Genomic DNA, 11,326 nt, shown 5'->3' on the forward strand with positions numbered 1-11,326 from the left:
TGCAGATCCACATGTGGTTAGAGCTCAGTAATCATTTATTTAACTGATTTTATCTATTTCAAAGAGTCCAAACTCAAAGAAACAAATTTAATTCACTGTTTATCCCAGTTTGTAAACAAGGACAAAGTTTAGTTTCAGGACAAAAAAAGTTAAGCATCAGTTATTTCCTCAGGAAATTCAACGCTATTGCTTCAAAAGACCAACATGAGCTCAGTGTGTTTGGAAGGAGGATTTTAAGTGTTTGTAGTTTATATAAAATTAAGTCTACATCCAAACCACCTTTGGTGCTACAATCCAACTATGTACATCATATATATATGCTGCAACATTTTGCTAATAGTAGAAATGATTACTTACATTTGTTTCTGATCAGCACATTGAGCCACGCACTGCCTTGCAGAACCCTTTGAATGTTTTCCACATATTCTCAAGTTATACCCGGAAACTTCAGTATATTTATTTTAAAGGACACTCTGACATAAAGCTGTGCACAAATGTGAAAATGAATGAAAACTAACTCAGGGTTTGTAAACATTTTACAGATAAAAATCTAAAAAGTATTCAGTCCCCCTGAGACGATGCTTGAGCTGGTTCTTGCTGCGATCACAGCTGCAGGTTATGTCTGCCTTGCTCACCTGAGTCTGACTAACTTTTCCTGGCCAGCAGAATAAAAATTATCTCCACATCATCATGCTGCCACTGCCATGTTTTACTCAACACATTTTGTTTGTAGGGATAAAATACTGATTTAAAAAAATGAAAGAAGGAAAACATTTTATTCACTTCTATTGTTTGAATAAACATGCAGAAAACATTCATATGATGAGCCAAAAAGACATCAAGCTGTTTATGAAACACAAAAAATGTATACACAATGTACAGTGGTAAAAAAAATAAAAACACTGTTAGAATAATTAATAAGAAAAGAAGCTAAACACTTTTCTGTTGATTTACTGATCTATTGTTGGTAATATTGTAGCACTGATAGAAAACATACATTTTTGTAAGTGGCAAATTAAAACTTTTGAAGTTCCTTTTAACTAAAAGTGTCACTTTCTGCCTTTCCAAGACTTTTTTTTATAGAAAAGTGCTCAATAGCACATCGAGGCAAGGAAGTTAAAGATGGTGTTGGACGTATCTAAACCCAAATAAAACAAATAACTTTTATAAATGTAACCTTAGAAAATAATAAATATTATCAGGATTTTATTTACATTCAATTTAAGTAGCATACAGTTAAATAATGTGGTATTTAATCCTTTGTGTTGACTCCTGCCGGACTCACCGACACAATATTAGCAATAAAGAAATTATCAACAACAAAACGATAATTCTGTCTGTGAAACTAATGAACATTTGTTGTGCCAAGTAAATGTTACTCTTTTTCTTTCACAAAAGCAGTTACAGCGATTGCACAGTAACAAAACTATTACCCTGTAAAACACAGACATCATTATTACCCTGTTAAAGTACAAACAAGTGTAAAAACTGAGGCTAGCGCCCATGCTAACCTCCACGCTAACAGCACATAGTGCAGGATGAGCTCAGTTTTATCACCATCAGTCCAAATCAGTCCATTTCCTACTGCGTGCTTGACTTCTCCCACAGCAGCTGGGATCCACTGACCTCTTCTCTGGATCTCTGTACAACGTGTAGTCTTTAGTTTTTCTCTTCTTTAGTTTAGAAAACCTCACAGATTAGCTGTGGGGTGTAATTTCCTGTGGATAGAAAAATAACAATAGTGTGTTAAGATAAAAGCAAAACAATTTGAAACTGCAAAATGATGCTGATTTTTTTCTGCTCTGTAGCCTACAGTGCCTGCCAAGGTATTTGTTACTTTAACTTTTTCACATTTAAGCACGTTACAATCACAAACTTCTAAGTATTTTGTTGGAAGTCACTGTGATAGATTGAAAATGATTCGTTGTCAAGTAGAGAAAGAAAAAGTATTTTTAAAATTCATTGCAGCTAATTTAGTTTGGAATCACTTTCCTTTGTAATGGAATCACACTAAATTGCAAAATTTAAAAATATCAAAAAGTTAAAAGACTATTTGCAATGTATTGTATTTATGCAACTTCTTGGCGTTTGGGAGAACAAACGTACTCATTTTTGGTGAGTGGAGCTTTGTCGCAGGTGACCTCTGAGAGTTGACCGTCTTTGCTGACCGTCTGAACCCCTGACTGCTGAATACTACCTCTGGGTTTGGAGAGACCCTTCAGTGTTACGTCTCTGCAGGCAGAACATGCAGGAATATTTAGAATAAGGTGCTCAGCAAAAGAGAATCCGTGAGATGGTTGCCGTCCAGACAGCCGCTCACCCGTTAGTCGTCCCATCTCCTTCCTCGATCTTTTTGAGGCTCGGGTCTTTCCACCTGGACAGTTTCCCTGCGACGGCCATAAGCAGACCACAGCGGTTTCTGTAGCAGCAGGTGGCATCCACTGCCAGGAACACCAGCAGGAAAATCAATATCACGATGCCAACCACGGTGCCTTTGGTCATCCTGCTGCTCACTGCGGGGACAAAGGAAAAACATTACGACGATAAATGTAATCATTATCTTTCACTTAAAATGTGTGTCATCTAACGTAGAACGAGAGAGGCAACACACCGGGCTGTTCTGCAATTGTGAAGTTGAACATTGCGGGGATGGAGGAGCCATTAGCGTTGACGGCTCTGACTTCCAGGTGATAGTCTGAGCCGAAGCTGAGGTCTTTCAGGCTGACAATGTTAGCATCAGAGGGAAGCCGCAGTGTTTTCCTCTCACTCTCTTCTGTGTCCTGGATAAAAAGGAGCACAAAAAGCGAATTAATGACAAGGAAGAAATGAAATAACACAGGTAGACTTGGGCTCACATGGTCTCTCACCTGTTCGTATTGGACGTCAAAGTACAGCAGAGGGGAGCCGCCGTTTTCGATTTGTTGAAGAGGAACAGAGAAGGAGTTGCCCTCCACTACTGCCTGACTTGTGGTTAAAGCTGGACTGTCTGGTTCACCTAAAATCAGAAGGGGAAACCATTTAGCGGTAGGCTATAATAATTAACTCATAACTTTGGGATGCATATGACTCAAATATATTTCATTTGCAGGTTTTTATTTTTGTTACAGAGTGTGGGAACTTTACCTTCTGCAAAGGGAGGACAGCAGATTAGGAGATGATGTGAGTGGAATCAGCAGGTGAATGACGATATGAAGATGTTAGGATGATGATTCCAATGAAAGATGGACATGAAGAACCAGGGATGACAGATGAAAATGAAGATGAAACATTACTGTTAAGCAACATCGTTTTTTCTAATGTACAAATACTTTACAAGCAAGCTACCAGCTTTTTAACATGTTTTTTCTTTTTTTCTACATTTACTAATTAGGCGATTTCCGATAACGACTTGCATTCAGGGTGATCAAGAGTCAAGAGGACTTCTGGTGACAATCTCATAAAATCCAATGAAAGTACATTGAAGTTGATGGCTGGTTGCAGTAGATCAAACTTACGTTTTCCCTCAGTGCGAACTGTGTTTTCCATTGAGAACTGCCCCTGTCCCACATCATTCATGGCCGCCATACGAACTGTATACTTGGTGTATGGCTTGAGGTTGGTGATAGCCAAAATATCTACAAAAAACACAAAGAAGGTTCAGGATTAGCTAGACAGCTAGATCACTACCAGGTGAAACGTGAATTACAACCACAAAACCTTAATGAAAGTATAAATTCTCACTTGAAGCTGCAACAACGGTCTCCTCCCACTTATCCGTTGCACTTTTCCTCCACTGCAGAACAAAGCTTTTGATCGGTGCTCCTCCGTTGATGGGGAAGGTTTTCAGTGTGAAGAGCACAGAGGTTGGACCCGGGGTGACCGTCAGGTAATGTGGCGGCCCGGGTTGGGCTGGAGGGCGAGCAGGAGGACAGGAAAACACAGAAATAATGTCAACTAGAGACACGTTGATCACCGAGAGGGAAACGTTTCCGACTGAAGTGGAAACCTTACTCTGAATTACGACATCTCTCGATGCATTTCCAGAAATACCGACAGCCATGCAGGAGTAGCGTCCGCCGTCAGAGGGCATCACTTCCTCAATCTCCAGCACGCCGTCCACCGCCTTGATACGACTGGTCGAATCCTGGCAGAGAGGGTTCAAACATTAAAAATACAGGACTTCCAGGTGATGAATTACAATAAAAGGCAAAAATGTTTTTCAGCTTTTGCATGATGGTTAAATTGCAAAGTAACAAAGAACAAAGGTTTCTGAAATGTAAACTAATGAGGCCATGGCAAATGCTCTAACAGCCTGTTTCTTAAAGGATTATTGGACAGGACAATTATCCTGTACATTTTTAATGAGAAACAAACACATCTGTATGAAGGGGGGAAAAAAAGTTAAACGTGGAATAATTTGGCAGTGGTACAAATGGACATAACCGTAAACTAAAACTTTGCTACAGCAATTTAGATTCAGTTTTTATTCTTTGGAACCTCTTTTCAAGTGAGCAAATATCTGAAAAATGGACACCTGAATTTTCACTCAGATTAATTTGATTAGCTGTAATGATGGTTGATATGAGCTGAAGAAGACTGAAATTAAACTTAATAAGAGTTTCAACGAAATATTAGCTTAAGTTTGTGCATCAAGGGTTTTAAGGACTTTTTCTTTCCTGCTTGTTTCTGCATAAACACTGTTTATGCAGAAAAGAAAATCAAAAATTATTTCTACATGCCTCACATTGTATCTTATTGTGTACACATTTAAGAGCCACCTCATGTGCGATTAGTAAGAGTTTGAGCAGCCTTACCAGCTCTTCTCCGTTTTGCTTGTTGATCCAGTGCAGCTCAGGCTGCGGGTGACCAGTCACGTTGCAGGACACAGAGACGCGTTCGCCCACATTCACACTGTGCTGATCTTCTGAGATAAACACCTCTGGAGGCTCTATACGTAAAACAAGCATCATCATCATCTTGCTTTAGTGCACTCTATTAGAATGAAAGAAACTAATTGATGGAATGTGAAAACCAACCAAAAACATGCAGCATGAACGTAGCGCTGTTCTCAGCGATCTTGTTTTTGGCCGTGCAGACGTACTCCCCGAAGTCGTCCCTGACAACGGACTGGATGGTGAGCTGGCTGTGGTCGGAGTTGAAGACGTGGCGGGACGGATCAGCCTCGATAGGCCTTAGGATGAAAAATTAAAAAAATAGTTGCATGTCCTGTTTGTGTGGAGTCAGTATTTGGAGACGTGATTGTAGGCAACAAGAAAGCCAGCAGAGGGAGGCAGAAAATTTTAGAAGAAAGTAAATAATGACGCACAATGTTAACAGAAAAACTGCCATCTTTACTAGGCCCATCTTAACTTATGTTTTTGTACCTTGTAAAATGGAAGTTTGTTACATTGACCTGCCTTTAGTATGTTTTTAAGGCAAATGTTGATTTCAGTGCAACTGATAGTTTGCAGTGGTTGAGGAAAAATGTCTTTTCCAAAAATATCTTGTGAGCAGAAATCAGTGCGATGTTTGACAAAATGCATTTTCAGATATTTTGTTCATACAAATTGAGTCAAGAATTTAAATTCTTCTAGCTTAAAATAAGTAATTAATCCTAACTTGTTAATGTGAATGAGACTAACACAGAAATCTGTATGCAAACCGTCAAACAGTTTATATTGCAATCATTAAGTTGTATGTACAGGGCGGCCATATTGGTTTATGATGTCAGTGTTGCAACCTCTACATGGCCTTTCTCACAAATACATTTGTAAATTAATAAAAAGAAAATACAGAAATGTTCAGTATTCCTTGATTGACAATAGAGTGCCAAAGATTTTTTTTCTCTTTTTTTTGAAGTTATAATGAAATGTCAGTAAATGTTCAAGGCTTCTAGTATTGTAGATTTAAGATGTTGATTTTTGAAAAAAGAAAAAAAAAAAAAAAACGAGGTTTCATTTTATGAATAAAAGCAAATTGTTAGTGGAAATATACTAACTAGACATTTAAAAATCCAATCCTGTAATCAAAGGCTTAGGCTTTTAAAGAATTAATGTGAATTTCAAGTATTCAGAGTAATTTTTTTTATAATAATAAAGTAAGAAAATGGTGGCTTACAGAGTCCATGTGATGTTGGGTTTTGGCAGACCATCAACCAAACACAGTAATGACACATTGGTTTCAGGCCCAGCAATCACTTTTTTCACTTCTTCTCTGATGTGCACAGTGGGAGGAGCTGCAGTGTGAGACATATTGTTAAAAGAAGTTACAAAAATTATAAGAAAAATAAAATAGGACTTAGTTACTTGTAATCGTCCTTTATGCCTCTGGATACCATAAAGAAGTGACTAACCGTTGGCGACGACAGAAACAGGAAGCTGCTTGTAGATTGCTCTCCCTCTGATCTGGGCCTGACAGATGTACGTCCCGGCATCACTCCTCTTCACTTTCTCAATATGAAGCGTGTTGTCGGACATCTTACGAACACGAACTCCAGCTGAAGAAAAGGAGCCAAACAAAGTCACATTAACAGCTTATCAACATTTTAATCACGTTACTGCAGCTGGCCAAAGTTGATCAGACTCTTCCTCTTGTAAGCAAAACAGAACTTCATGCTGCAGTATGAAGTATGAGTCTTAATGTAGCACACGTTGTTTTTAAGACAATATAAGCTTTTTAGACACATGGCGTTGTAAATGCAGAAACATTCAATGATGACTGATGCAAATGAAAAGGAAGTACTAAACAATGGCAGTGAGTTTTACTTTACTTCAGGATGCCAGTTGAGCTTGTTCTTGTTTTTAACAGCCTCCAGTGCTAAACATACCATACCAACTTTATTTATAAAGCACTTTAAAACAACCACAGCTGATACAAAGTGCAGTACATCAAAACACAACATAACAATAAAAAAAAAAAAACATAAAATAAAAACTTACAGTTTAAAAACAAAAACATACAATTTAAAACTAGATCCCTCTAGAGGTGAAAGCCAAGTAAAATAGATGGGTTTTAAGACGAGCTTTAAAACCTGCAACTGTAATGTAAACAGTTTCAAACTAATTGCACTCTCCACTGATAACGATACCCACAAAAATCTATTACTTTTATAATTTGATCATAATAACATTTTCCAGTATTCTCTAAAACAAAAACAAAAAAACATAAAGTCTTTTTAAATATTCTCAGATGACCCGGTCTGTGTTTGATTGAAACTCAAGTTTTTATGCTAGGTGTCGTTAGCACCTTGCATTATCGTTATTAATATTGTATGCAAATTGAAGCACAAATTCAAATACTTCGTAAAAGTTTTCATAGGCAAATTTTGATGGCAAACTGCACAATTCAACTGGATTAGTCCAACAAAATTCTGAGACTCAATAGTGAGATTATGCTGCAAACTTCTGAAAAAGCAGAGAGGTCGTCTTCATTTAAGAGCACAAGTTGCAGAATCTAAAATGTTTAGGTTAATTCAAGAATAATATCCGAAAAATCTGTCTAAACCTGTGACTTTTAATGATTTTCTTAAAATTTGAAACTAAATTGGAAAAATGTTCACATTTTTCATAAGATCAAAAATTATTTGTTCTTCAACTCTTCAACTGCATCTCGAAATAAAATGTGCAAATATTCTAGACCATGGGTGCTTCATTTAAAGGTTTCTGCTGTACTGTGATGCAGCAATAAATAAAAACACAACAACCTCCAAACCTTCAGGCATAAATGGGCCGAGAGCTTGATTTATTGTTCAGAAGTTAGAAACGTCTGTCATAGCGTCCCCTGCTGGTGAGTCGCACTAACTTTATTTTATTTTTCTACCGAACAGTGGTACATATGTAATGCTTAAGTTATGAGGAAAGTTTCATTTTCATTTTTTAATGATTTTTAAGAAGAGAAATGAGTTTCGTCACAGAACAATAAGCTGAAACTCATCTCCCTCCGTGGGTTGGAGCCCCTGTTTAACAAACATGCTTGATGCTCTAGATTACTTGACTGAAGAGATTTTCAGGTCATGTTGCAAAAACAGCAGCATGACAGCCTCTGATTAAATAAATACAACAATAAGAGGATATTTTGGATTCTAAGTTAGTTGGAAATTGCTAACCACAAAGCATATTTTTGGGGTGTAAAACATTTCCTAGGTGCTGCTCCAAGATCTTACGTGTAGAAGGGATCAGTTCTCCGTCTTTAAGCCACGTAATGTCCACCGCTGGCCGCCCGGTCACCAGACACGGCACCATTCCGTCTGCTCCCTCCAGAAACTCATGGTAGGTGGTGGTGCCATGGAACGACGGACCCTCTGAGAAAACACGACAAAGGTAAAATGCTCGATCTGAATGAAGTTAAAGGACGAAAATGTCACAACGTCAACAACGACAAGCTTGTCGTGCGTGTGCAGTGACTTACCGTAGACATAGATAACCGACTGAGCATCCGCCTTGTGTCCATCATCGGACTCAAACTTGCAGGTGTACGTGCCCCCGTCAGACAGGCTGGCTTTCTTGATGAGCAGCTTGGAGGTGGTGTAGTCCAGCTTTGAGACGATGTCTTCATCATCAATCTCCTCTCCTCCCTTATGCCATGTCATTTCTCCTTCTTTTGTGGCTGCAGGAGACAGGATGGGACAGAAAAGAGAGAGTGAAAACCTACTTTAAAAATGGATTGTGAGCTTTACGAATGGACAGAGGGTTGGAAGTCAAATAAAGTTTTGCTTACCTTTACATACCAGCAACATCTCTTCTCCTACCTGGAAGTCTTGCTTACTTAAAATGATTTCCAACTTTATAGTTTGACCTGGACAAAAGAAAAGCTTTGTTTTGTAGATTGGATGTAAAATTGGTTCTATTTAAATAAACTGAACTAAATACATCTTTTTTGATGACACAAATTCACTCAAAACGAGTAAGATCCTGACTTAATGAGTGAGGCCGTTTAGCTTGTCAATAATAGTATCCGTCTGGTGCGTTTAGCAGTCTTATCATTGACCACTGGATGTTTCCTGAATAATTTCCTGCTAACATGTATGACCCCCTCATCCACCTAAACAATCAGTGGTACTAAAGTCACAGTCAGTGATGCGTATGGTTCTTACCTGCGCTGTGCACCAGCGGCAGGAGCAGCGAGATGATGGCTAATTGGTTGAGCATCCTCTCCTGGTGGAAACTCATCAGTCCAGAACTCCAGCTGGATATAAAAACTAACTGCGGTGTGTTCCTCAAACAAGTGAAGTTCAAATATTGGTATCACAAAGGCAGAGAGATGGCTGCAGTTTCCTGTGCTGTTGACACAACTTTGACTGAGGCATGGTCTGTGTCAGAGGTTATATAGAGGCAGTGGGGCAGATGAAAAGGGAGGAAATGGGAAGGGGAGGGGCCAAGTAGAAAGCATGTTCTTGTCTCTCATCCTATCTTACAACCCAAATTTCTGATGCTCATTCATGAAGCACGGCACTCGTTCCATTCCTACATCTCGTCTTTTATTTCTTCCTGTTCACTCTATGCTTCCAAATCCGTTTTCTCCACTTTCACCTTGTTTGGCATCATCTTCTTCCCTTCCTTTCTTCCACTTTGTTCCTTCCTGAGTTTCTTACCCCCAGGCTTCCGGATGAAAGCCAGGGCCAGGCAGCCCTCAAGGGAAAGGAGAGATGACGAAAGATGTTTTTTTTTTTCCTTTTTAATCTTTTCCTGTTTCATTTAAAACGTAGAAAATCCGCTTGAGCACGTGTAGCCGAGTGCAAAGAGAGTATGGAAAAACTGCCACGGCTCCCAAATGTTGGCAATCTGCTGGGAAACTTCAATGATTCCTGCATTTCCCTAAGAAATACAGGAGACAATTTCAAACAGTTGTAACCGTGAAACTGAAATCAAAGCATCAGTCAGAATTGAGATCGCCTTTTAGTTGAAGTTTTAAATTTAGGAAAACAAAATCTGAGTATTGCACTTTTTTCTGGTTTAAAAATCACATTGTACAGAAAAACTGTTTTATACTTCATGCTGAACAAAATCGGCAGCAGAACTTTCTTCAGCAAATGCATTTTTCTCATCCCAACCAAATAATGGTGCCATAACTCGATTTTTCCTCTCCAAACAAAGGTTACTGTTCTGTGACTTTCTTAGAGGTTGTTCCCCTTTTATCAGTGCTAAAGAAGATTTTCTCTGTTTTTTGTTTTTTTGTCTTTTATTCTTATGGTACAAAATCTTTTAAAAGTGCATAACCTGATTTACTTAACTATGACCTCTGACCTATCTGTAATATATGGCGCCATTATGGGATGTGTCTCAGCGCCACTGCTGTTCAAACATAAAGAGCTTCTTTCATGTTGCAGCCTCTGAAAAAAATGTACATGCATCTAACAAACGGTGCAGAACCTTGCAGATGTATTCAATCCACTAAATAAATACTTATCTAAACAGTTTGATGTTTCTTCTGACTGGAGTGTATTTTATGTGACAGACCAAGACAAAGTCCCCACTGAGTCAGCTGCCAGTCTTTTGGGGTTTATCAGCTAGCTTTATACATCTAGAAAATGTTTTTTTCCCCATTTTTCCTTTCAAAATAGGTCAATAAAGAGCATCTGTAAACATATCATGCTCAGATGGATTTTTGTCTAAGTCTTGCGTTGGATGGAGAATCGGGAACTTTAAGCCTTCGTGCTTTGATAGCTATGGATTAATTTAGAAAGGGGATCTCTGAGCAGTCTGAATTTTGGTAGCGGACAAGACATTCTGCATTCTCTGTGCAATGCTGATGAGAAAGTACAACTTCGCCTTTTGTTGGAAGATATAAATAGTCTGTTTTCACTGCGTAAGGTCACTCAGTCCCTGAGAGTCTTCAAAACAATGTTTTGGCCTTTTGGATAAAATAATGACACAATGCATTTTGTTGTTCGTAATTGTTTCAGCTGTCTCATCTTAAGTAGGATTATTTATTTCCATATCAACCTTGACTGGTCCATGCGAACACATAAAGATGTTTTGGTCTAAACCACTCCATCACAGCTCTTGCTGTTTTTGTTTAGGTTTGTTGTTTGTTTCTAAGACAAATCTCCACCTGTTCTCAGTTTTTATTGGACACTTTCACCAGTTTTCCATTGGCTAGAATGGCTCCTTCCTTTCTAGCCAAAAAAAAAAAAAACTATCTCCACCACCTCGTGGTCCCATCACCATGCTCCACAGAGGTCCAGTGTTAAGGTTGCTGACACATAGAGTTATGTTGACCTTTAATATTAAAGACATACTTCTTTTAAAAAGATCAATCAGTCGGTCTGGCAATGTTTATACACCCGAACACACCCTTATTCACACAATGTACGTCATTAGTCTTTCATCTCTGTGGCAGAAAAATGCCC

The 11,326-nt window shown here is 38.6% G+C and overlaps 1 protein-coding gene across 3 annotated transcripts; it reads right to left on the reverse strand.

The window, feature by feature from the left end:
- Nucleotides 1–757: 757 nt before the first annotated feature.
- On the reverse strand, nucleotides 758–9,629 carry LOC103138442 (neural cell adhesion molecule 1-like). 3 transcript variants are annotated; one of them, XM_007552744.2, is made up of 18 exons: nucleotides 9,071–9,629; nucleotides 8,695–8,772; nucleotides 8,386–8,583; nucleotides 8,141–8,278; nucleotides 6,332–6,475; nucleotides 6,097–6,214; nucleotides 5,016–5,170; nucleotides 4,794–4,927; nucleotides 3,991–4,123; nucleotides 3,721–3,888; nucleotides 3,495–3,614; nucleotides 3,124–3,126; nucleotides 2,868–2,995; nucleotides 2,612–2,780; nucleotides 2,321–2,513; nucleotides 2,107–2,232; nucleotides 1,686–1,718; nucleotides 758–1,655 (listed from the first exon to the last, which is right to left on the reverse strand). In XM_007552744.2, exons 1-17 carry the CDS (start codon nucleotides 9,144–9,146, stop codon nucleotides 1,691–1,693), a joined length of 2,109 nt encoding a protein of 702 aa, XP_007552806.1. In that variant the 5' UTR covers nucleotides 9,147–9,629; the 3' UTR covers nucleotides 758–1,655; nucleotides 1,686–1,690. The 3 variants fall into 3 exon arrangements, with proteins under 3 accessions (XP_007552806.1, XP_007552728.1, XP_016528756.1); XM_007552666.2 differs by having other exon boundaries at nucleotides 758–1,718; nucleotides 9,071–9,619; XM_016673270.1 differs by lacking the exon at nucleotides 3,124–3,126 and having other exon boundaries at nucleotides 758–1,718; nucleotides 9,071–9,628.
- Nucleotides 9,630–11,326: the final 1,697 nt, after the last annotated feature.

The sequence above is a fragment of the Poecilia formosa genome, unplaced genomic scaffold (assembly GCF_000485575.1).
Source record: "Poecilia formosa unplaced genomic scaffold, Poecilia_formosa-5.1.2 Scaffold0, whole genome shotgun sequence".
Taxonomy (NCBI): Eukaryota; Metazoa; Chordata; class Actinopteri; order Cyprinodontiformes; family Poeciliidae; genus Poecilia; species Poecilia formosa.

Bases quoted from the DNA above. Each gene is read 5' to 3' on its own strand.
- LOC103138442 (XM_007552744.2), bottom strand. From the start codon at position 9,146: ATGAGTTTCCACCAGGAGAGGATGCTCAACCAATTAGCCATCATCTCG. The intron at 8,773-9,070 runs GTAAGAACCATA...TCTTTTGTCCAG, and splicing joins GCCGCTGGTGCACAGCGCAG to GTCAAACTATAAAGTTGGAA. The intron at 3,615-3,720 runs GTGAGAATTTAT...TGTTTTTTGTAG, and splicing joins GACCGTTGTTGCAGCTTCAA to ATATTTTGGCTATCACCAAC.